At 38.6% G+C, this 27,066-nt stretch overlaps 1 protein-coding gene across 6 annotated transcripts in view; it reads left to right on the top strand.

The window, feature by feature from the left end:
• The first annotated feature begins 287 nt into the window (after window positions 1-287).
• The window catches only part of ANKS1B (ankyrin repeat and sterile alpha motif domain containing 1B), a 1,279,773-nt gene continuing 1,252,994 nt past the window's right edge, over window positions 288-27,066 (top strand). For all 6 annotated transcript variants that reach the window (XM_008004353.3, XM_037987370.2, XM_037987376.2 and 3 more), the window contains exon 1: window positions 288-435. In XM_008004353.3, coding sequence (XP_008002544.2) covers window positions 302-435 — 134 coding nt within the window. In that variant the 5' untranslated portion in view covers window positions 288-301. The remainder of the gene's footprint in view (window positions 436-27,066) is intronic.

Raw genomic sequence — 27,066 nt, 5'->3', positions numbered from 1 at the left:
GCCCCACCCGCGGGAACGAGGCCTCGGGAATACAGGGGAGTGGCTGTGGGGGCGCGTCGCGGCTCCCAGCTCGGCCAGCCCCTCTTTCAAGACATGGTCTGATCCCCATTGTAAAAGCTGCGCCCCGAAGAGGAGGAGAGAGTGGTGCTCCCTGCCTGGGGCTGCAGGGAGCTCTCCGTGCTGAAGCTCTTGCATTATTTTAGGGTGGGGCGAGGAGGGCCCTGGATTTTGGGGAGTGGGGGTGGGTGGGGAGGAGGACCCGAGGGGGGTAAGGACTCTGTGGGGGAGTCGGTGAGAGACTATGGGGAAGGACCAGGAGCTGCTGGAAGCTGCTCGCACTGGAAATGTGGCTCTGGTGGAGAAACTCCTGTCTGGCAGGAAAGGAGGGATCCTGGGCGGTGGATCCGGACCCCTGCCCCTGTCTAATCTGCTAAGGTAAGGACGGGCACCAGCTCCGGGGTTGGCACACCTCATTATGCATTGTGATGGATATACGTCCTCCTCCTCACGGTTATTGCACCTGGTGGCTGCCAGCGATTCATTCTTAAATTAGATAGGAAAACAGACTGCGTGTATGGAGAGGAGGTATGAGCCTCCCAGTCAGATTGATGCCTTAGATTCTTTGAGTAATTTTAAAATAGCCTTCCATCAATGCGTCAGTAAGCTACTTTTCCTCTGAGCCGTGGTGCAGAACTTGTACATGTACTAGTGTTGCTTGAAGAAAATCGACGTTCCGCCCGCTTTCCGTCAATGTTTATTATATATTTGCAGCTTTGAACCCAGCCTTTTTTGTCTAGTTAAATGAAATTGTCAGAGAAGCTCTTGCGTGCATGCAATTACCCTGCAAAAGCCACAGCCTTCCGTGGCTCCTACCTTCTCTTGCAGAAGGCGTTTGCTGTGCCGTGGGTTATGATCCCACAAAATGAAGTGAGTGAACCTTCTTTCTGCTGATATGTCTTCAGTACAGGGTGTGTGTAAAACTTGATGAGGCAGGTTAGGCAGCCCCAGCAGTACTTTCAGTTACCTGGACATAGCTGAGTGAAACTTGGTTATTATAGCTCAGGATGAAGGATGCCAGGTCGGGATTGGGATAGTGTGTATGGAATATAGTAGAGGCCTTTTAATGTGAAGATGTAGGTGAGACTGGTATTGCTTGGAGAATCTTTCTAAGATGACATTTTAAAAAATGTCAAGGTCTTCGTTCAGCAGTCCTTTGGAAATAGCGGGGTTGATTTGCATACTTGAGAAACTATTGAAAGTTGTATTGATGGACAAATGAAATCAACTGGGAGGGCGGAAGCCTGGAGAGTATTCACTAGATACAATTCAAGTGAAGCTCTTTAGTTTATAAAATCGTGGCTATCCAATTCATCCTGGATATTTTTGGAGTCATCAATTGTCATTCATATCTTTGCCTTAAAACATTTCTTGGATAACCCAATTATGTTTGTAAAAATTTTAAAAAACCCAAGCGATTTCCCTGGTTTTTAAAAAACTGTTCCATGGTACCCTTGACAAGTGCTTAATAGAAACTTTTGGGTGATGACATTGCGTTCTTTACGCAAGTTCTCATAGGTCGTGGTGGTCAGACAGCGCAATTAATTATAGGACTAGTTAAAAGGGAAAATGAAAAGTTTCTATTACAGTGAAATAAATTTAGTTGAAAAGTAGTTGATGGGATTTTAAAAAGCCCCATATGTTATTCTAGATACTCGTTGACAGTGACATTTTATTGGAATGATAGTTTATGTCAGAAGAATGAATATTTATAGGACATTTTTTCAATAGGTCATAGAGATGACTTGTGTGTACTCCCTTGTTAAATAATCTTCAGTTTCAAACATAGGCAGACAATGTGTACATATTTCAGATTGCAGCTCTAATAATTGCCTGTAGTCACATGTAGTTTATATAAAAGCATTTTATCTCTTTACAGTTTTAAGTTACAGGTAAAATAAAAATATTTGCCAGTGGATCTATCAGTTATAAAAATGATTATGTCTAGAAACTGGTATGCTGAAAGAGGTTTCTCAAAATAAACATTTTTTTTTTTTTTGGGAAAACATGAGGAATTCTTTGAGAACAGTGAGAACTTAATTTTATTGTGATAAATCATATTTTAAAAACACTCTTTGTGACAAAACTCAAAAGCAAACATCCTTTAAATACTCCTTTCCCAGCTGTGATTTTTTTTTTTTTTTTAAAAGAATAGATGTCAAGTTTTAGGGATAAAATACCGAGTATTTAATGTTAGTGAACACTAAAGTATCAAAATAGTGACCCAGAGTGTATATCTTGAATGAGAGGTTTTCTCTTTTGCTAGTGTTGTCAAAGATAGCAGCAGTAACTCTTCAACAAAGATTGCACATAGAAAACAAGTAAACAACATGTGTTTATTAGAGTACTTCGAACCAAGTTGTAAAAATCACAAACAAAACCAGTAATTTTAAACTTGCTTTTATCCATCTTACACTGAATGAATGGTGTCTGAAGAAAATGAGAGTTGAAATTGTATTATTTGGGCGATCATTTGCATAAAATGACATTCCTAAGAAGGCACATTTTATTTAGTTGTCACTTTATTTCAAAAATGATTGTCATCAGAAATTTATTGGCAGGATAATGGAAAATGTGTCCACTTATCAAACATAATGACGCTTTGAAATTTCTTAATGTTTTAGAATGAGTTGTAGAATATGTTTGGCACTTTTTCCCCACTTGCTTTATTACTTGGGTTGTGTAATAATGGTGTCAGACCCTATGCTAAATGCTTACATGTGTCATCTCATTCAATTCTTATGTCAGCCTTAGTAGGTTCATTCTCATTTCACAGATGAAGGAATAAAAAGATAAGATTAAGGACTTGCCCATGGTCACATAATTAATAATGGCAAAGATTTGAAAATGTGTGATTCAGATTTGCTTTACCACATTTTAAGTCTCATTCATTGAATCTGTTTTATTCACAAAAGTTTAAAGGTATATGGCCAATTTAGACAGTCCAATCTGAACATTTTTTGCTACGAAGAATAATTTGAAATTCCTTAAATTTTGATTTTTTTTCTAATTTAAAAAATCTCACAACTGCCCTTTGAGGGTTCACTAGATAAGAACTTTTCTGAAGATGCTTCTGATTACTTGTTACCTACTGATAATAAGAAATTATCCTTTGAGCAGTAACTGTATAATGGGGAATTCGGTATGCTTTTGGGTGGCACTGCAATTTTCAGCAAAAGTAAGAATGACATTGAATAAATTAAAAAACCTCTCTAAGCCTCACTACTCTGTAAGAGTGGAAATAGTAATAATAGTACCTATCATATAAGGTTGTTATAAAAGGATTAAATGAAGTATAAAGTATTGAATGCAAAACATTTAGCATATAGGTGTTCATCGTTAGTGTTAATATTTTTCATGCACCTCTAAAGTGCTTGACTCTATTCTTTAAGGCCTTAATGACTAAAGATTTGCTTCATATTGGACTGGCAGTAAATTTCTCATTAGAATCATAGAATCTTCATATAGGGAGGGACCTTTCTTCCAACTTCTCACCTAGTGCAGAAATTTTCTCTGTAACATCTCTTACCTGTTAGTTATTCTAGCCCTGTTAGACCTTCCAACGACTAGATCCATTCTATTTTTGACAGCTGTAATTATTTTAAAATTTTTCTTGTCATTGAGCTAAAATCCACTTCCCTGTGACTTTCAGCAATTGGTAGTAGATTGGCTGTACGGGTCAATATAGAGTAGTCTAATTCATCTGCCAGGATGGTTGTTTGGGTGCATGTATTTTTGTTTTCTTATAAGTATTTTTCATGGAAGAGCTATCATCTGTATTGACCTTTTATATGGCAAGAGAGCATAGGTGTTAAGAACTTAGTTTTCATACTTTTCACTACTCTCTTTTTCCTTCTTTATATATTCTCAAATTTTGCAATGACCCTCTTAAAATATGGTGACTAGAAATTAAGAAAATGCAGTAGATGTCCCTTGACCAGAGAAGAACATTATGGCTGAATAAAAAACCCAAGGACAACAGGTTACAAGAAGCATTTATAGTATCATCTTATTTTTGCAAGGACAAATAAGTTTGTGTGAACATTTACAATGTGCTTAAGAAGTCTGGAATGATAAGATGCCAAAATGAAGATAGTATTCATCTTTGAGTGGTGGAATTGTGGGTGGCCTTTATTTTCCTTTTCCTTATTTGCATTTTCCAGTGTTCTGTAATGAATATGTATTATGTAATTAAAATAAAATAGCAGCTATTACAACATGATACTATGAAATTATTATCTCTTTATTATTGATCTAAGACCTACCTACAGGTCAAGATTTTCTGGGCCATGTAATGGTGTTGGCTCAAGTTGAACATATAGTCAATTACAATTTCCTGGTATTGTTTTTTCAATAACCTGTGAAGCCATGATTCCCCTTTCTGGTACTTTTAAAAGTGTTGGTTGAGCTTAAATTATTCCCATTCCATTTTATCTGATTTGTTTTAGGTTGTGTTTGTAATTTCTCTAGATCTTTTTGACTCTTTTTTTTTTCTTCTTTCTGACTCTTCAATCTGTCTTTCAGCATATTAACTTCTCTCCTCTGTATCATCCAGAGATTTAATAAGCATGTTTTCTATAACCTAAATTCAACACACTGTGCTATATCCCCAAAGCACCTCTCTTCAACTTAGTATAAATTTTAAAGTAGCAATCTTTACTCATGGTATTTCTACCAGAATTGAAGCCACATAATAGACAATCAGCTATTTCTCTCCATTGTTCCTGTGAGAATATTGTGAGTTATTTTATCTACTGCCTTTCTAAATTCACACTGTGTTTAAGTGTGTGGCATTCCTTTGATCTATCCCTTTAAATTCCATCAAAATCAGTCTACTTTATTATGGCTTGTTTCTGGCAGTGAGTCATTGGTAATTCCTAGTATTGGCGAAAATTCCTTCTACCCTCTTGCATCTAATTCTTCTGGGTCTGGATGTGCATACTTATTTAAAGCAGCTTACTGTCCTTTTTGGTCTCTGTTTGGACCTTCAGTAATCTCCTGAAATTATTTGTTTATCCCTTCTGATTTGAAAATGGTTCTCAATAGGGAAAATAGAAGCAAAATAAAAGCTGGGAAGAATTAGATTCTTGGCATTGTTAGATATCATAGAAAATTCTCTTGTAGTTTAAAACTACCCACAGTTTTCCTTTTACTCTGTCAGAACTTAAGGTTAAATTAGTGAACTATTACACCTCCTTTCTGTTTTTCAAACTTAGCTTAAAAGGACATTAGTGTTTTTCCTGGACAAGTATCTATTTCTTTTTTGTGTTTGCTTGCAGTTATACCTCTTACTACCCCCTTTCATCCCTAAAGAAATCTGAGCTCATCAGAGCACTAAAATTGAGTTGCCTTCCTCCTTTTCTTCCTCCACATTTTATGTGAAATTTCAGTTTATTTAACATATCTTTTATGAGACAGCTGCAAAATCTTAAAAAAAAAACTCTCTTCCTTTGGCACAACTACCTTTTATTCTAAACAAAACTAATTTCCATGTAAAATGTATATTTAATTAATTTTTTGCTGAGTATCAGATTGAAAATTATTTGTATTTTAATATAGTGATAAAAGTTTATTAATGCCTCAATTTATTTGACTTTCTTAATGCCTCGAAGAATTTAGTTTTATATAAGAGGTATTTACTAAATTCTTGTCAGAAATAAATAATACAGTTCTTAAAATCTCCATATGAAAAAGTAGATTGGTAAGAAGTGGGGCAAAACAATCTTCTGGTCACCAAAGACATAAAAACAAGAGAGCTTATAATTTTTCAGATTTAGGATTCAGCTCATGACGTTTTGGTGATGAGTACAAGGAGATAACAGGCAACTAGGAAGTACTGTAATTTTCACAACTATTTGGGCAATTGTGGTTATTGGGACTCTGATATAAGAAACTCACTTTCAGGGAAACTGCATTGGTTAAATGGAATAAATCACAAATAGAGCAGTTAAGCTCCATGAAAACGTTATATCTATAAAAATAGTCAAGTTGCAAGTGGGTTATCTATTTTAGATAGTAATGATGTTTGAAGTGGTGATTGCACCATTATGTTCAGGGAGCTGTATCTGCCAGAGTGAACAGTGCCAGCTGCATGATGGGGAGTAAGGCGAAAGGAGAGCGAATTTTGGTATTGACCTCTTTCTTCACTGAGCAGGGTTTTCAGCTCCCTTTTCAAAACACTGAGGGTGATGTGTAGCAGTGAACTAGGGCAACCAGCCAGTGACTACTACTCAACCTGTCCATCCTTTGCAGTTTCTTGTGTGACAGTGATTTCTTACAGATGACAAAGGCTGATACAAGTCTTCACTGACATTAAGGCAGAAGCATACAATATTTATTAGTGCCTGTACTGACTTTAGCAAGTTAATCTTTCAGGTGACAGTAAACAATTTGATTAGTTCAGTTATATAATGAAATAATTTTGAGGTAATTTTGGAAAATTTGATCAGAAGCCTATGATAGACATTATTTCTGAGTATTTAACTAGAAATGGAAGCTGACTATAATGCCAGACAAAGGTTAGAAAAGACTAATTTCAACCTATGGAACCTGAAGATATTTAACACTTAATGCATTTTAGAGTGTCTTTAGTTTCCATTTTGGACATATTGCAGAATGATGTTAATTAAAATACAGTGAGTTTTTATTACTCATCATCTGTTGATATGGGAGAATATTTTATATTTGAAAAAGGAATTTACAAAGAAGACTCCTCTATCTTCCAGTTCTTTCTCATGCATGTGAGGACATGGTTATGTAAGCCTTACAGGCAAGCAGAGGCACAATGCCAGTTGAAAACTCATTGAATTTTCTTGTGTAATACAGATCTAGAAACTTTTCTTAGAGTCTACTTTTCTTCTTTAGTGTCAGTAGGATATCAAATAAATTTTACCTTTGTGTTAAATCTGGGTGAGGCTTTTAATTGATTTTTGAAGATGGATCAAAAAATATGACCAAATAATAAATTATGTTTTCCACAGTGCTATGATTTGAATGTTGTCTCCAAAACTCATGTTGAAATTTATTTGTCACTGTGACAGTATGAAGAGATGGGATCTGTCTGGACATGGTGGCTCACACCTGTAATTGCAGGCTTTGGGAGGCTGAGGCGGGAGTGTCACTTGAGGCCAAGGGTTCAAGAATAGCCTAGGTAACATAGTGAGACTCTGTCTCTATAAAAAACAAAACAAAACAAAACAACCAGGTATGGAATTGCACATCTGTAGCCCCAACTACTTGAGAGGCTGGGTGGGGAGGATTGCTTGAGCCTAGGAGTTTGAGGCTGCAGTGAGCAATGATTATGCCCCTGAACTCCAGCCTAGGTGACAGAGTGAGACCCTACTCAAAATAAAAACAAAAACAAACAGGTGAGACCCTTTAGAGGTGATTAGGGCTCTGCACGTATGAATGGATTAATGCCATTATTGTGGGAGTGGGTTAGTTATCATGGGAGGCTCCTCACAAAAGAATCAGTTCAGCCCAATTTCTTCTTTCTGTTTCCCATGCTTGCTTGCCGTTCTGCCTTCTGCCATGGGATAATGCAATAAGAAGGTCCTCACCAAATGCTGAGCAAATGCTAGTACCATGCTTTTACTTCCCAGCATCCAGAAATGTGAATCACAAAAACATACATTGTTTGTAAATTACCCAGTCTCAGGTACTCTCTTATAGGAACACAAAATAGACTAAAACACTCTGTTTCTTCTCCTGCACTGTCCAGAGTGTTCATCTCTGAATCTGATTCTTATGAATCATGCTTTCTTATTAAACGACATGTCTTCATGGATCTAGTTGTGAAATGGAACTTTGATTAAGCTGTGCAGTAGTTACTTGGATTCTGTTGTGTTATGAGAATAGCTTTATTTGAAGTGGTTAATTACTTCTAGTTAAGTGAACTGAAACAAACTTCTTAGACTTGTTACCATTCTTTGATCAAATTGGATCAAATCTTGATTGATGGATGTGAGCATGAACAGCCAACCTCCTTTCCTGTTTCTGTTTCCCACACCACATTCCCTTTAACCCTCAATCACGTCTCAGAAAAAAAGCCTTTTTTTCTAATTACTACAAGTTCACCCTGGCTCCAGTTTTTGTGCCAGCTGGCATCATCTCTAGATTCCAGCCTATCTCAATATTTAAAAAAAGAATTTCAACAGATTTTAGATACAGGCAGTATGTGTGTAGATTAGTAGATTAGTTACATGGAAATATTGCATGACACTGAGGTTTGGAGCATTAATCCCATCACCTAGGTAGTGAGCATAGTACCTAATAGGCTGTTTTGTAGCCTACCCCCCTTCCACCCTCTAGTAGTCCACTGTGTCTATCGTTCCCTTATTTTTGTCCGTATATGCTTTATATTTAGCTCCCACTTATAAGTGAGAACATGTGGTATTTGGTCTTCTGTTCCTGTGTTAATTTACTTAGAATTATGGCCTCCAGCTCCATTGGAGGAGCTATTGCTGCAGAGGACATGGATTCATTCTTTTTTATGGCTACGTAGTATTCCACGGTGTATATGTACCACATTTTCTTTGTCCAGTCTACTGTTGATGGGCATCTAGGTTGATTCCATGTCTTTGCTACTGTGCATAGTACAGCAATGAGCATGAGTGCATGTGTCTTTTTGGTAGAATGGTTCATTTTCTTTTGGGTATATACATGGCAGTGGGATTTCTGGGTCGAATGGTAGCAATTTTAAGTTCTTTGAGAAATCTCTGTACTGCTTTCCACAGTGACAGACAACCTACAGAATGGGAGAAGATATCTGTAATCTATGTATCTGACAAAGGCCTAATATCCAGAATCTATAGGGAACTTGTTTACTAGTCAACAAGCAAAAAACAAGTAACTCTATTAAAAAATGAGTAAAGTACATGAACAGACATTTCTAAAGACATACAAGTGACCAACAAACATATAAAAAATGCTCAGCATCACTAGTTATCAGGGAAGTGCAAATCAAAACCACTGTGAGACAGCATCTCACCCAGTCAGAATGGCTGTTATTTAAAAGTCAAAAGTCAGTAGATGCTGGTGAGGCTGCAGAGGAAAGGGAATGCTTGTACATCAGTGTTAATTTATCCTCTAACCTCATGGGCCCAGTGCCTTTTCTTTCCTTTCTTTACCACCAAAAAGTGTTTGTGGGACTTGACAGTTAATTCATAGTGAAGTTGTAATTGATTGGTAAAGCTTTTAGAAAGAAAGCTCTGTTCATATTTTCATTTAAAGAGGCAACAAAACATTAGGCCAAAATAGTAAAGCCATTGACCTCTTCTGGCAGAACAAATGGAGGGGATTTTGCCAGGCTTGTAAGAGAATGTTGGATACAGGTGGCAATTCTTCCTTTTTTTTGGAGACAAGTTTTCATTCTGTCACCCAGGCTGGGGTGCAGCAGTGTGATCACAGCTTACTGCAGCCTCATTGCTCCCCAGGGTTAAGTGATCCTCATGCCTCAGACTCCAAGTAGCTGGGACTACCAGCACGTGCCACCATGCCCAGCAAATTTTTTCATTTTTTTTGTAAGGACAGGGCCTCACTGTTCCTCAAACTCCTGCCATATGTAGTGATTCTTCTGATGGATCTGGACAAAGTAAATTGAAAACCTTCTGGAAAGGATTCACCAGGCTAGACACCATTAAGAACATTTGTGGGACAGGCACAGTGGCTCATGCCCATAATCCCAGCTCTTTGGGAGGCCACATTAGGAGGATCACTTGAACCTAGGAGTTCAAGACCAACTTGGGCAACATAGGGAAACCCTGTCTGTTGGGGTCTGTTGTTGAGAGCTCACGTGATCCTCCTGCCTTGACTGTTCTTGAACTCCTGGGTTGGTCTCAAACTCCTGGGATCAAGCCATCCTCCTGACTTGGCTTCCCAAAGTTCTGGGATTATAGCTGTGAACCACCATGCCTGGCTAATTCTTCCTTCTTAAAGGCCAAAAGGGAAGGGATTTGACTGGAGACATAAGAAATGAGAGTATATGACTGGTGATAGAAAAGTCTTTTCTTTTTGCTACTCATTTAGTTGCTAGAATTTTTTATTGGATTATATAAACCCATTTTAGATATAAACATATAATATTTGCCTATATCAGAAGTTATTACTTAGATATACAGGCATAGCTCAGACATATTGTAGATTTGTTTTCAGACCACTGCAATAAAGTGAGTCATACAAAATTTTTGGTTTTCCAGTGCATATAAAAGTTACGTTTACACTATACTGTACTCTGTTAAGTGTGCAACAGCATTATGTCTAACAAAACAATGTACATAATTAAAAAATACTTCATTGCTAAAAATGCTAATGATCATTTGAGCCTTCAGCAAGTTGTAATCCTTTTGCTGGTAGAAGGTCTTGTCTCAATGTTGTTGGCTGCTGACTGATTAGAATGGTGGTTGCTGAAGGTTGGGATGGCTGTGGCAATTTCTTAAATGAGACAATAATGAAGTTTCACATTAGTTGACTGTTCCTTTCACAAAAGATGTTTCTGTAGCATGAGATGCCGTTTGATAGCATTTTACCCATGGTAGGACTTTCAAAATTGGGGTCACTGGAGTTACTCCTCTTAAGCCTTGCTGCTGCTTTATTTATATCGTGTTCTAAATCCTTTGTTGACGTTTCAGCAGTGTTCACAGTGTCTTCACCAGGAGTCGATTCCACTCATGCAACCACTTTCTTTGCTCGTCCATAAGAAGCAACTCCTCATCTGTTCAAATTTTATCATGAGATTGTTGTCAGTCAGTCCAATTTTCAGGCTCCACTTCTATTTCACTTGCTGTTTCCACCACATCTGCAGTTCCTTTCTCCACTGAAATCATGAACCCCTCAAAGTCATTCATAAGGGTTAGAATCAACTTCTTCCAAAACTCCTGTTAATGTTGACCTCCTCCCATGAATCACAAATGTTTTATTTATTTATTTGTGATAGGGTCTCACTCTGTCACCCAGGCCTGGAGTGCAGTGACATGATCACTGTGCTCACTGCAGCCTTGACCTCCCAGGCTCAGTGATTCTTTCCTTTCATCCCCCTGAGTAGCTGGGACCACAGGCATGTGCTACCATGCCTGGATAATTTTAAATTTTTTTGTAGAGACAGAGTTTCCCTATGTTGCCCAGACTGGTCTTGAACTCCTGGGCTCAAGTGATCCTTCCACCTTGGCCTCCCGAAGTGTTGGGATTACAGGCATGAGCCACTGTACCTGGCCTGCAGATGTTCTTAGTGGTTCTATAGCTGCCACTAGGTATGGTGGCACTGCCACTAGGTATGCAGCTACAACCTTACGAAATGTATTTCTTCAGTTAGAAGACTTCAAAGCCAAAATTACTCCTCAGTCTCTGGGCTACAGAATGGATGTTGTGTTAGCAGGCACGGAAACATTAGTCTCTTGTACATCTCCATCAGAGCTCTTGTGTGACTAGGTGCACTGCCACTGAGCCATAATATTTTGAAAGGAATCTTCTTTTCTGTGAGTGGTAGGTCTCAACAGTGGGCTTAAAACATTCAGTAAACCATGCTACAGACAGATGTGCTGTCATACAGAGTTTGTTGTTCCACTTGTAGAGCACAGGCAGAGTAGATTTAGCATCATTTTTAAGGGCCCTAGGATTTTTGGAATGGTAAATAAGAATTAGTTTCAAGTTAAAGTCACCAGCTACATTAACCCCTAACAAGGGAGCCTGTCCTTTGAAGCTTTGAAGCCAGGCAGTGACTTCTCTTTAGTTATGAAAGTCCTAGATGGCATCTTCTTCCAATAGAAGGCTGTTTCATCTACACTGAAATTTTGTTGTTTAGTGTAATCACCTTTATCAATTATCTTAGCTAGATCTTCTGGATAACTTGCTGCAGCTTCTGCATCAGCGCTTAACTGCTTCACCTTGCCATTTTATGTTATGGAGATGGCTTTTTTCCTTAAACCCCCTGAACCTCTGCTACCTTCAGATTTTTCTTCTGCAGTTTCCCCAGCTCCGGTCAGCTCTGATAGAATTGAAGAGTTAGGGCCTGCTCTGGATTAGGCTTTGCCTTAAGGGAATGTTGTGTGGCTGTTTTGATCTTCTATCCAGACCACTCAAACTTTCTCCATATCAGCAATAAGGCTCCTTGGCTTTCTTATCATTCATGTGTTCACTGGAGTAGCACTTTTCATTTCCTTCATGAACTTTTCCTTTGCATTTGCAGCTTGACTAACTGTTAGGCATAAGAGGCCTAGCTTTCAGTCTGTCTCAACTTTTAATGTGCTTTCCTCACTAAGTTTATTCATTTCTAGCTTTTCATTTAAAGTGAGAAATGTGTGACTCTTCCTTTCACTTGAACACTTATAGGTCAGTGAAGGGTTATTCGTCGGCCTAATTTTAATATTGTTGTATCCGAGGGAATAGGGAGGCCCGAGGAGAAGGAGAGAGATAGAATGGCCAGTTGGTGGAGTGGTGAGAACACACACAGCATTATTCAGTTCACAGATCATCATAGCAGATATAAAAATAATGAAACAGTTTGAAATATTGTGAGAATTACCAAAATGTGACACAGAGGCATGAACTGAGCACATTGGCCTAATTGGAAAAATGGTACTGTCAGACTTGTTAGACATATGGTTCCCATAAATCTTCAATTTTTTAAAAAATACAGTATCTGTGAAGTGTGCAATAAAACAAAGTATTTCTGTACACATTTATTATATCACAGGTGACAGAGATATGTAACAAAGTTGTGTCACGACGTTAATGCCTAATGTGGCTTGATATTCAAACGTTAAAAAATGTATTTTATTTTTCTTTTTTAAAAAATTGTGTTGCAAGTTGGCTTCAGCATCCAGGTTATTCCTAAAACTTATGTTTTATGGTACACGGGAAGCATTTGAAGTTTTGATACCTGGATCTCAATTAGCATTCTTCCACATTGATTTTTCTTTTTTTTTTTTTCTTTTGGCTGAATTACTATTAGTCACTTTAGGTTCCTGTTTGGTACCTCTAGTTAGTAATCTACATTTGAGATGTTTTATGTATTACACAAATATGCTAAATATAGTACCTAGTGTTTTGAATATACTAAAAAACTGCTCTATTTACTTACAGAATTATCTCTGTTTTATATAGATATTTTACTGCTAGTGTGGAGATGGCAGTGAGTGGGAGTGTGTTTGGGGGAAGCAGCAAGAATTCTGCAGGGATGTTCTTTGGCTGGGTAAACTCCAGCAATGGAGGAGCCCAGAGCAGAGTTATTCCTGTTAGCCTGCTTTGGCTATTGACCAGAGTGGTCTGTCATCCTGAAGGTTGCTAGAAACTTTGAAGACATAAGCAGAGAATGTGAAGAATTACAAACAATGGTTAAACTGTTTCTTAAAAATTTTTAATGGGTTTGTTTTATGCTGCGTGTGTGTGTGTGTGTGTGTGTTTGTGTGTGTGTGTGTGTGTGTGTGTGTGTGTATTAGACAAAGCTCATTAATCATTGAGCTATGTATTATCCAACTAACCAGCAGGGCACTCAGGATTTTTTAGAGAACTGGTAACTAAGAACAGTGATAACAAAAAAAAAAGTCATTACTTATTTTAACAAGTATTTGCTGAGTACCTTGTGGATTCTAAAGCTGAATGAGATAATCTCTACCTACCCCAGGTACTAGCAGAATAATGGGCTAGATCTATCAGCAAAAAGGTAAAATAAAGGGTGATATATGGAGCAATGGAAATGCCAAACAATGCTGTAGGAATACTGGGAGCAAGACGGAGGCACCCAGAATTTGACTTGGAGGAGTATTCAGGGGAAACTGCAGAGAGGAGGTAGTGCTTGAATCTTGTGGGATGAGTAGGAATTTTCCAGACAAGTTGGAGAAAGGGCATTTCAGGCAGAAGGAACAGCATATTCAATAATAGTGTGTGAAAATGTAGAATATAACTTGGAGTATTATAAGTAGTTTGATATGGAGCATGGACAAGAGTTAAGTCTGGAGATAGAAGGACCTTGTGTGTTGCCCTAAGGAGTTTCAGCATACTCCTGAAGGCCATGAGGATCCATTTTTTTTTCAATTTTAATGTGTTAGTGATTCATTTATAATAATAGCATGACTGTTTAAAAATTTGAGTAAAAGATCAAAAATTACCTTTAATCCTATTGCTAAAAACAACTTTTTTCTTAAGCGTGTTTAATGTAGTTATCAGATAAAGCATACAAGTTTTGATCCTGAATTTTTCACTTAAGGGTATATCATATACTTTTTCAATGTTATTTCAAAGTCTTCATAGTTGTTTTTAATGGCATCATCGTATTCCATCTCCTGCATACTTTTTGTAGATGTCCTCCATCAGAAGCACCTATGGTTGTTTGTTAAACGTGTTATTTCCTGATCCCACCCCGGATTTCTGAATATTCTAAGAATTTCTTAGTGTAAGGCCTGGAAATATGCATTTTACAACCCCCTAGAACATTCTTAAGTGCACTAACATTTGAGAACCAGTAATCTGGTGTATATACTGTTGTTAGTTTATATTTTCTTAATGATAGATACTTGGATGATTTTTGACTTTATTATTATAAGTAATGTTATAAACATTATCACACAGACCACTTTTTTTTACATAAAATTACATTCTTCAATCTTTACAAGTCTTGCAATATCTTTGTTATTAACCCCATTTTTATTTATGGATTAAAAGGTCAGAAAAATTGAATAACTTTCCCAGAGTTACAAAGTTAGTAGTTTTATAATCAGCACTCATGCAGATTGAAGAAGCAAATTCAGGTGTTTCGGATCCCAGATGTCTTTCAATTGTGCTGCATTGCTTCCTAGTGCCATAGGAATCAATGCATATCCTATGTTTAAATATGAATATACCAATATATTTCCAACATGTAAATAGAAAGTACATTTTCTACAAAATTATGTAGTAATATTTAGTTCCTACATAGTTCTCAATTATTTTTGTGTGCTTATCATTTTCATATTACTGGCAGTATTTTGCTTTGAATTTGTTTCTTGATAGCACATGAACAGTAAACTGAATCGAGTGGTAAAGCAAATCACCTAAAGAAATTTCAAAAATATGCCCTTGTCAGTTATTTTCACTGTACTACAGGGTTAGTCCAGGTGTGTTGGCTCACACCTGTAATCCCAGCACTTTGGGAGGCTGAGGTGGGAGGATTGCTTGAGCCGAGGAGTTCAAGACCAGGCTGGGCAACATAGTAAGGCCCTGTTTCTACAGAAAATAAATAAAAAATTAGTTGGGTGTGGTAGCCCTAGCTACTCAGGGGGATGAGGTAGAAGCATTGCTTGAGCCCAGGAGTTCAAGTCTATAGTGAGCTATGATCATGCCACTGTACTCCAGCCTGGGCAAAAAGAAAAAAAAAAACCCTGAACCAAAACAACCCCCATAAAAACCCAGTGTGGAATTTTTTACCCCCAAAGTTTTGGATGCTTGATATTGTCTAATTTCTGTTGTCTTCAAAGGTATTTTAATAACTTGTCCATCTCATGTCTCCAGATGGATGAATGTGTTAGTTCTTGTGTTGCTATAAAGAAATACCTGAGGCTAGATAATTTATAAATAAAAGAGGTTAAGTTGACTCAGGGTTCTGCAGGCTGTACTGGAAGTTTGGTGCTGGTGTCTGCTTCAGGTGAGGCCTCAGGAAGCTTCCAATCATGGCAGAAGGCAAAGGGGAGTCTGTGTATAAAATGGTGAGACTGGGAGCAAGAGAGAGCAGGGAGGTGCCACATACTTTTAAACAACCAGATTTCATGTAAATTTGGAGTGAGAACTCACTCATCACCAAGCGGATACTGATAAGCCATTCATGAGGGATCCACTCCCATGATCCAAGCACCTCCCACCAGAACCCACCTCCAACACTGGGAATCACATTTCAATATGATATTTGGAGGAGACAAACATCTAAACCATGTACGTGGGATTTATTTCTCCTCATTCCTTTCACACAAAGAAGGAAAGTACAGTGTTCACCACAGCCCTTATTTATTTATTTATTTATTTGTTGAGACAGAGTCTTGCTATGTCGCCCAGGCTGGAGTGCAGTGGCACAATCTCTACTCACTGCAAGCTCCGCCTCCCGGGTTCACGCCATTCTCCTGCCTCAGCCTCCTGAGTAGCTGGGACTACAGGCACCTGCCACCATGCCTGGCTGGGTTTTTGGACTTTTAGTAGAGATGGGGTTTCACTGTGTTAGCCAGTAAATCTGAGCCTGTTGTTTTTAACTGAGCTTATTATTAATTCGGGGACTTTTGTCAACTCTAGTATTAAGCTGTATAGAAAAACTGGGGAAGCAGACAGTTTGTCCTTTGACCTTCCTCACCCCCTCTTCCTGTGCCCTTCTGTTCGTTTGCTTAGCCTTTCTTCCTTTCATGGTTCTAAGGCATTCTTTGACTTCTTCTACCCAAAACTCAGAAGTCTCATAATTTAGTTTTATCCTGTACTGATAAGCTTTCCTATATGGCATTTTATTCCCTCATACCATAGATCTCCATGTTTCTTTTTTCTTTTTTTTTGAGACGGAGTTTTACCGTTGTCGCCCAGTGGTGTGATCTCGGCTCACTGCAACCTCTGCTTCCTGGGTTCAAGCAGTTCTCCTGCCTCAGCCTCCAGAGTAGCTGGGAGTACAGGCACGCACCACCATGCCCAGCTAATTTTTATATTTTTAGTAGAGACGACATTTCACCATGTTGGCCAAGATATTCTCGATCTCCTGACCTTGTGATCCGCCCACCTCAGCCTCCCAAAGTGCTGGGATTACAGGCGTGCGTCACTGCGCCCGGCTCTATTTTTCGGAATAGTAAATTACATAGTGAAAGAAGAAGCAGAATGTAATGGAATGACTTGTACCTGTAATCCGTGTGACTTGGGAGGCTGAGGTGGAAGGATTGCTTGAGCCCAGGAGTTTGAGGCTGCTGTGAACTATGATTACACCACTGTTCTCCAGCCTGGGTGACAGAGCAAGACCTCTCTTGCTCTAAGAAAACAAAATCTGTAATCTCTAAGAAAAGAAAAAAGAAGACCATAATGGGAAAACTCTGAGTCTTGAGTTTGAATGTAGACTCTGCCATTGAAAGGACATTTGGTGCTATGCAGGTGATTTAACTTCTTTGGGCTTCAGTTTCCTTATTTATAAAGTGGAGGTGATAATGTTTATCTTGTAGAGTTGGAATGGTTAAAGATAAGTTATGTAAAATATCTATCACAGTACCTATTACATAGGAGGGAATAAAATGCTTATTGTTAGTAAGCATTAATATTTTTGCAATAAATAATTTAAATAGTCAATAAATTATTCATAATTATAAATCATAATTATATATTTCATGAGTATCTTTATTTGAATGGGAAACTCTGGAATATTTGCATTATAATAGGTCATTTGTTTATCTATATTGTCTTAACCTAAATCTTTAATGGTGTAACTATAGGCACCAAGACAGGCCATAGGGAGTGATACTACTTGGCCAATCTTCCTCTGATCCTAGAGGCAGAGGATTGCTTTTTTCCTCTTGCTTTTAGGAGTGGTACTGGTCACCAAAGATTTAGTATTTGTTTTCTATCTCGTACATTCCTTACAAAGATAATTTGAACAGAAAAAAATTGTGTTCCATGGAAGTTGTATGTGCTGTGCTCTAATCCATGAGATTAATGGGTTCCTAGTAAGCCTATCATTACTATTTTCTCCTTTTTAAAAGCATTAAAATATTTTGAGACATATTTTTATGGTGTGCAAATATTTTGAGGTGTACACTGTGCATTTAGTATGGTGGTAGTGCTTTGGAGGCTGGAAAATAGACTCTTGTCTCTAGGGCCTTACAAAAATCATTTACATGAGATAATAGTTAACTATATAGTAGTATCTAATTTTACTAGGGCACGAAAACTCACAAATTTAGCTTTTTCTTTTGAGCAGTCCAGAGTCAGCATTTGGCTGCCATCTCCCATTATACATCAGATCTAAATCCGACCATGAGTCAGGTTCAGATAATTCTTTAATGTTTGGAGGTAGAACTATATACTGTGAAATATTTTTATTTTTAAAATTAACATTTATTTTGAAATAATCACATATTATGGAAAATCTGGAAATATAGTTTAAGTAACTCTTTTTTTTTTCCTGAACCATTTGCAAGTAAGTTGTCAACCTAATCACCCCAGAGTACTTTAGTTTGTGTTTCCTACAGACAAGGACATTCTTCGACATAACCACAATACAGTCACTAAAATCAGAAAATCAACTTTGTCATATTACAGCCATTTATTCCTCAGACCCCATTCAAGTTTTGCCAACTGTCCCAATAATGTCTTTATTGGGATCCAGTTCAAAATCATGTACTGCATTTGGTTGTCATACTTGCTTAGTCTTCTTGAGTGTGAATAATTTCTCAGTCTTTCTTTGACTTTTGTCATCTTGACAGAAAGACTCTAAGCCAGTTATTTTATAAGGTGTCCCTCACTTTGGGTTTACCTGCTGTTTCTTATTATTACATTCAGGTTGTGCACTTTTTTTGTTGTTGATGTTTGGTTGTTTTTGGAGACGCAGTCTCACTTTGTTGCCCAGGTTGGAGTGCCGTGGCGCAATTTTGGCTCACTGCAACCTCTGCCTCCCGGGTTCAAGCGCGATTCTTGTGCCTTAACCTCCTGAGTCGCTGGGACTACAAATATGCACCTAATTTTTGTATTTTTAATAGAGACGGGGTTTCACCATGTTGACCAGGCTGGTCTCAAACTCCTGACCTCAAGTGATCTGCCCACTTCGGCCTCCCAAAGTGCTGGGATTACCGGCGTGCGCTGCCGTGCCTGGCCCAGGTTGTGCACCTTTGATGGGAATGCCACAGAGGGATGCTCTGTTCTTTTCATTGTATCTGTCATGTGGCATGGGATTTGATCTGCCCCATTGCTGATAATGTTCATTTTAATCACTTGCTTATGATGGTGGTTGTCAAGCTTCTATATATATAATTACCTTTCCCCCCTTTAATAACTATTTTGTGTGGAGGTGCATTTAAACTATGCAGGTATCCCATTCCTCATCAAACTTTCTTTTATTCATTTATTTATATCAGTGTGGACTCATGGTTTACTATTTTATTGCCTAGGTTATAATGCATTGCTGTCATTATTAATTTGATGCTTAAATTATCTCAATAGGATCCCTTTTAGGCTGACTTTTCTTGGAACCATTCTTTGAGCATTTCCTTACTTTTGGCATCATAAAATGTTCCAGGACTCATCTTTTCCTGCCTTAGCCCTGGAATCAACCTTTTCTCCAAGTGGCCTTGTTCCTTTTATTGGAAAGTGGGCCATTAGAGGCTAAGATTTGGGTATTTCGTATGCTCATGGCTTTTGGAGTGTCATATCTCCCAGATCCTCTCAGCCAGGGAGTGAATATATTCACATACACTATGTACACATATTTACATCTCTATAGTTATTAAAAATAAATATGAGTTTATTGTTAACTTCCTTCATCCTTCTCCAGTCTGGCTTGTGTTGTCTTTGTGTATATACTTACTTGATAAGTACTCTTATATGCTATCAATCTCCTCTCCACTATCATCCCCTCCCTTCGTTAATGTCCCCCTTTTCCCTCTTAGGCTCTGTCACCCCACACTAGGCTGTTGCTCTGCAGAGACACCTCTTCACCCTTTTCAGATCTGAATCTCCGTGCTGGTCTGCATCTACAGGGGAATAATCTTTTCATCCTGCTTGGGCTCTAATCCCCCTGCACGAAGTCACCCTTGCATAAGGATACCCTCTCATTCTGTTTGAATACTGACATCCCATGCTGGGGTGTCCCCCTCTGCCAACACCACATGGGCACCCTCTTCACCCTACATGGGTTCTAACCCTCTCATATCATGCCAGCGATCCATGGGGATGCCCTCTCACTTAGACTATGGTACCCCACACTAGGCCTCCCCCAATATGGACACACCTCCTGCCATTCCACTGTGCCTTCCATCTTTCCTCTGGTGTGGACACCTACCTTTCTCTGTGTTACTTAATAGCTGTAGGAACTGAATTTTTCAGGAAGAGAAGGGAAATAAGAAGGAAGGAAAAGAGGAATAGGGAGTGGAAGAGAAAGTGGAGGAGGAGAGTAACATAATGCTCTTCTTTTTATCTATAGTGATGATAATGATAATCTTTCTTTCAAAGTCAGCATTGGTTGTACCTTATATTGGAAGAAAATTGAGCAATTAATAATTGTAGGTAACATCAGATTATGACCAAAGCATGAGCACTGTGTGGCAGTTCTCCTGGATACTATTTCTCCTTGCACTTTGGAGGAGAGATGACGATAATTTGATAGGCTGGTCAGCACTTTGCATTTTTTAATGGGCTTTTTTTTTTCGTGTATATTGTTGTGGGCATGTAGTAGGCCTCCAGAATGAGAGACAGAAAATCTTTATATATTTTTTGCTCTGTTTAGCTGAAGGTCTTTCTTTATCATAATTGTCAGCAAAGTGCATTCTCAAGAATTTTAGTAAGATGATGATAATGCAGAAAAAGAGTTATAAAAGAACTGAGATATTAACTGTCATTCACTGAGGAAGTTGAGTTTGCAGAATTTGATAGAGATAAGGATTTCAGCAAGTAGGTTTTTCTTGTTATATGATATTCCCACTATGATTTTTTAAATGTCATAAAAATATGTCTAGGAATTGACACAAGTATATTTTAAACTATGGCACATCTGCGCAGGTCTTAAAAAAATGATTATTGCTTCAAATGAACCAGGACAATAAGTAATTTGTACTGGGGATTCCCCAAGCTTTAAATTACTATCAGGAAACTATAAATCCTACAAATAAATCTAAGCAAAGAAATGTCCAGGAAGCGCTTTAGTAAACATTTGCTGTAACCAAAATATGCTACCATTATTTGCAAAAAAAAAAAAAAAAAGGGAAAAATAGTTGGAAGTATTGCAGAAATAATTCATTGCAGTTATATTCTGTACTTTAAAAGATCATTCAGCTTTGCATGCTACATTTAAGAAAAATAAACAGCAGGCACTATTATCAGTTCCTGCTCTCCTTCCCTAGGTTTGGGAAAACAAACTCAATGGAAAGATGATCTGAATTTTAGTTTTACTACCTTAAGACGAGAACTCTTGACAAATGGGATCTAATTAAACAAAAGAGCTGCTGCACAATGAAAAAACCTATAATCGGAGTGAACAGGCAGCCTACAGAATGGGAGAAAATTTTTGCAATCTACCCATCTGACAAAGGTCTAGTAGCCAGAATTTACAAGGAACTTAAACAAATTTATAAGAAAAAACCCCATCAGAAAGTGGGCAAAGGATATGAACAGACACTTCTCAAAAGAGGACATTTACGTGGCCAAAAAACGTGTAAAAAAGTTCAACATCACTGATCATTAGAGAAATGGAAATCAAAACCACAATGAAATGCCATCTCATGCCAGTCAGAATGGTGATTATTAAAAAGTCAAGAGACAATAGATGCTGGCGAGACTGTGGAGAAATAGGAAGCTTTTATACTGTTGGTGGAAATATAAATTAGTTCAATCATTATTGAAGACAGTATGGTGATTTCTCAAGTATCTAGAACCAGAATTACCATTTGACCCAGCAATACCATTACTGGGTATATACCCAAAGGAATATAAATCATTCGATAAAGACACATGCACAAGTATGTTTATTGCAGCACTATTTACAATCTCAAAGTCATGGAACCAACCCAAATACCCATCAATGATAGACTGGATAAAGAAAATGTGGTACATATGCACCATGGAATACTATGCAGCTATAAAAATGAATGAGATCATGTCCTTTGCAGGGATATGGATGAAGTTGGAAGCTGTTATCCTCAGCAAACTAACACAGGAACGGAAAACTAAACACTGCATGTTCTCACTCGTAAGTGGGAATTGAACAATGAGAACACATGGACACAGGGAGGAGAACAACACACACCAGGGCCTGTTGGGGGTGGGAGGGTGAGGGGAGAGAACTTAGAGGACGGGTCAATAGGTGCAGCAAACCACCATGGCACACGTATACCTACGTAACAAACCTGCACGTTCTGCATACATATTCCGGAACTTAAAGTAAAATTAAAAAAAAAAAAACCAGCTTGGATTTTAAAAATGTCAAACTTAATACACAAGAAAACATCTAGGGATCTAAAGAAATAATGATTTCTACTCTTTTCCTAACGTCTTGTTTTCTTATCAATACCTCTAATAACGCAGGACCTTTTCACAGTATTTCAAAGTATTTGTATCTTGGCTTTCTATTTTTATGTTGTCCTTGGGCTTCCAGAGAAATGCTTCTTAAACTTTGTACTTCGTGACATTCATCAGCAGAACAAGGGAACATGCAGAGTACCCATCTACCTTTGACTACCTTTCAAAACCCCTCCAAAACTCTTGACTCTTGGGATGGATAGATACACCTATTTTCTCAGCAATCTAATCTATAGTATTATCATCATTTCTCTGGAGCTGCAGAAAAGGGTGCAAGATCCATGTTTAAGATATCCTTCCTTGGAGGTCTGGCTTGCTTTTTCTTTAAAGGGAAATGGGAATTTATGACTATAGAAGTCTCTCATAGAATCAAGGAAATGTTGAACTGCCAGGCCTTGAAAAGACCAGGAATCAAGGCAGTGAGGATCGGGGGCAGGCAGGGAGATAGGATCTTGTAGCATAAACTAGGGCCTTCTGAGTCTCCTTGAGCCCCACCTCATGGCTAGGGGGAGAAAGTGTATAAAATCTCAGAAAAGAGGCATGTGGAAAAATGTTTATTACCTGAGCGATTTTGTGAACTTTTTAAGATAATACACTCAAACCAGAAGTCTTTGTCCACCTTACATTTCCTGCTCTTTTCTGTTTAGATTCCCTCACTTCATTTGTTTTGTTTTGTTTTGTTGAGAAGGAGTCTCACTCTGTTGCCCAGGCTAGAGTGTAGTAGCACAATCTCGGCTCACTGCAACCTCTGCCTCCCAGGTTCAAGCGATTCTCCTGCTTCAGTCTCCCGAGTAGCTGAGACTACAGGTGCCTGTCACAATGCCTGGCCAATTTTTGGTATTTTTAGTAGAGATGGAGTTTCACCATGTTGGCCAGGCTGGTCTTGAACTCCTGACCTCAGATGATCTGTCCACCTCGGCCTCTCAAAGTGCTGGGATTACAGGTGAGAACCATCATGCCTGGCCCCTCACTTCTTTAAAGAACCAAAATACTGTGTGATGCAGTTGGACACCTTATCCAAAGTGACAATGGTGTTAATAGCAATGCTGTAACTGCCTGGGAGTTTCCAATAGTAAAGTCACTCAAAATGAATGCCTATCCTTCCATTTTTCCTGGTTATTGGCTATAAATGTTATCCAGACTCTACCATTATTACTATTTTTAACGTGTATTTATTTTAGATTAGCGAGGAACCCATTTGGAAAACTTTCGCAGACCCTTAGTTGACTATGGACCAACACCTGAATTGAGGACATTAATCTAGAGTTGCAAGTTTCTACAGATTCAGACACAGTCCAGGATTTTCTTATTTCCCCTCTAGTTAACATTTCCAGGCTCCCTGCCTCTTTTCTCTCTGATTTCCTTCCTTGATAGTTCAGCTGCGTTCCCTCTGCAACTCAGCTGTGTCAGCTTTGGCTGGCAAACCCCGTGGCCAGGAAACTAGAAAATGCTCTGTGACTAAAGAGAAAACAGAGGGTTAGGGAGCAGAAGGAAAGGAAGGTTAAGAGAAAGAGACATGATTTGGCCATGGTTTTCTCAGAGTAATTTATGTGGCTGATTCAGTTAGATACCTATGAGGCCAGATTATCGTCTTAGAAGTTTGTAAGGAAATCTTACCTTGCATAGATGGTCACAGGCCAGAAGAAAAGGGTAAAGCTTATCTATAGGGATTTAAGGGTTGCTACCTTTGGCTTTTAGAGCTTTTTACATAGATGAACTTGTGCTTTTAATCTACGTCTTTGAAACATTTTAAACATACAGAAATATGAATCTTAAAATAATTCTCTATAGTCCTCATTTATATGGCACACATTTTGATCACATTATAAATCTGTTCTTTTTGCAAATAAAGTGCTCATTTTGGCTGTTTTCCAGATATGACAGTTGGTGGACATGCTTCAGTAGAGAAAAGGAAATTTTCCCTGCTTATCTACTCCCTCCCGTCTGCCCAAGATAGTGTGTCTGTCAATTGTGACCTGATTTTGAAATAATTTATTAAATAGAGGGATGCATGATGTTATTTAAAATTTTGGTATGACATTGACTTTTAGTCCTTTATAATAAGCTCTTCACTAGATTCTCTGGGTGAGGTATATTGCTCTTGGGGTTTTAGAAATTTCTTAACTCCTTCCTTGAATTTGGACTCTGTTCAGTGTCAACTATGACTAATGTTTACTCAGGAAATTAAACACACTTGTTTATTCAGAAGATGAAGCATGCTTCATGCTTTTCTTGGCCATGGAAACATTATTTTGGAAATACATTACTCTTATAGGTAAGGAAAATGTCCTTACATTAGCAAGTAGACTGCTTAAGCAAAGTAATAGACAAATAAATATACTTGTCTTTGTTAAAGTTTATTGTTTTCATTAAATTTGTTGACATCTTTCCATATTTTTTAATGTCAGATTTTAATATATATGCAATAGATAGTAATTTAAAGTTTTAAATTTGTAATCTTTTCACTTGAAGTTGGGCGGGAAGTCTAAATGAATTATATGTCTTTTAAAAAGCATGTTCTTGGCCCGGCGTGGTGGCTCATGCCTGTAATCCCATCACTTTGGGAGGCTGAGGCGGGCAGATCACGAGGTCAGGAGATTGAGACCATCCTGGCTAACACGGTGAAACTCTGTCTCTACTAAAAATACAAAAAAAGAAAAGAAAAGAAAAGAAAAATTAGCTGGGTGTGGTGGCCCACACCTGTAGTCCCAGCTACTCAGGAGGCTGAGGCAGGAGAATCACACCTGTAGTCCCAGCTACTCGGGAGGCTGAGGCAGGAGAATCGCTTGAGCTTGAACCCGGGAGGTGGAGATTGCAGTGAGCCAAGATCGCGCCACGCCACTGCACTCCAGCCTGGGCAACAGAGCGAGACTCTGTCTCCCCCCAAAAAAGCCATGTTCTTTGTTTTTAAAAAATTACTATTCTCCAGAATCTACCCTAAACCTGTAGCTGTAATTCCATTTCTCTCTCCTGCACTCTGGACATGTTATCCCCCGTGTCCTATTGAACATCTCCTCCTCAGTGGAGGTATGAAATGCAAAACATTCATTGTCTGTGCCCAGAGTTCTGCTCTACTCTGCTACTTGCATGATTTGTGTTAGGAACGATGGTGCATCATTTAAACTAGAAACTCTAGAGCCATGCTTGACGTTTTTCCTTACTACTTCTGTCCATTCAGTATGACCACTTCCAATAACAGTCCTTCCAACCCGATTCCCCCTCTGTCATTATAAACATTGTTATTCTTTGACTTAGAAATATATCAATGGAGGCTGGGCACAGTGGGTTACATCTGTAATCCTAGCACTTTGGGAGGCTGAGGAGGGTGGATTGCTTGAGTTTAGGAGTTACAGACCAGACTGGCCAACATGGCGAAACCCCGTCTCTGCTAACAATACAAAAAAATTAGCTGGACATGGTGGTGCATGCCTGTAGTCCCAGCTACTTGGGGGGCTGAGGTGGGAGGATCACTTGAGCCCAGGAGGTTGAGGCTGCAGTGAGCTGAGATTGTGCCACTGCACTTCAGCCTGGGTGACAAAGTGAGACCCTGTCTCAACCCCCCACCCCCCCCCCCCCCCCCCCCCGCCAAAGAAAAGAAAAATCAATGGCTTGCCATTGCTTAATGAATAAAGTCCATACTCTTTGGCATATCACTTGAGGCCTTTTGTGGTTTGGCTCCCTCCTACCTGCCACATTTTTTCACCAGTTCTTCTTTGTAGCAGCATTCTCCAACCAGACTCAATTCATGTACTTGGTGTTTTCAGCAGGCATCATGGATTTTCCACTGTTGCCTGCCCCAGTCTCTCCCAGAATGTCCATCTTTCCCTTATGTGCTCAGTGAAGCCCTGCTCATCCTCCCAGACTCAACTCTGGCATAATCATCTCTTCAAGGAAGCTTTGCCTGATCTCTCTTTATGATACTTCCCTGGCACCTTGTACATGCATCAGTTTTTAGCACTTAGTATACTGCCATGTAATTATTTGTTTACATGTTTGCCTTCCCACTAGACACTGAGTTCCTTCAAGTCTGAAACTTGGGTTTAGTTATCTTTTAAAGTGCTGTACAAATGTTTTTATTTTATGCCTAGAACATATATGGCATTCAGGAGATGATTAGTTGAGTGAATAAATACAGAACAGGGCATATGCTAATGGGACATGATTTGGATTATGTCTTTGAGAGTAATTGTTGACTGAGAAGGTAGCTTTGGTTAGCAATGCCAGTGCTGAGAACAATTAAATATAATATATTTGAGCACCTATTACGTGCTAGGCATTGTGCCCATTGCCATACATGTGCTAGTATTTAGGACAGTGAGAGCCACAGCAATTTGATAAGTCAACCAGGTAAGTAATTGGACCACATAAGCAACAGAATTGAATTTGGAATCCAAGATTGCTTGACTCAAAAGCCAGAGCTCTTAATGCTGGAAAATAATCAGAGATGAGGAGGGAAAACCCACTTTAAAACAAAGGCAAAACAGTGTGTTTATGGTAAAGGCAAATTTGGAATCATAGTTTCTACTTTTCACTATGGGTTCCAGAGATTTGTAGGAGATATTTTGGGAGAGGCAGTGGTAAGCTCATGCTTTTAGTAACTTTCGATAAATGAAAAAGTAAATTGTTGATAAGGTGGGGGGAGTTAAAGAAAATTAAGCAAAAAGAGAATAAAAAGTTGTGGTGGAAGGTGAAGGGGAGGAGGCATCACGTGGTGAGAGGAAGGAAGGGAAAGAACTTGATCAATATGTTTGTATCAGATTTGGCTAAACAGAGAAACTAGGATTCCTTAAGCACCTAGTATAT

This window comes from Chlorocebus sabaeus, chromosome 11, assembly GCF_047675955.1.
Source record: "Chlorocebus sabaeus isolate Y175 chromosome 11, mChlSab1.0.hap1, whole genome shotgun sequence".
NCBI lineage: Eukaryota > Metazoa > Chordata > Mammalia > Primates > Cercopithecidae > Chlorocebus > Chlorocebus sabaeus.
The sequence above is the reverse complement of the archived record's forward strand: the minus strand, read 5'-3'. Positions and strand labels throughout refer to the sequence as shown.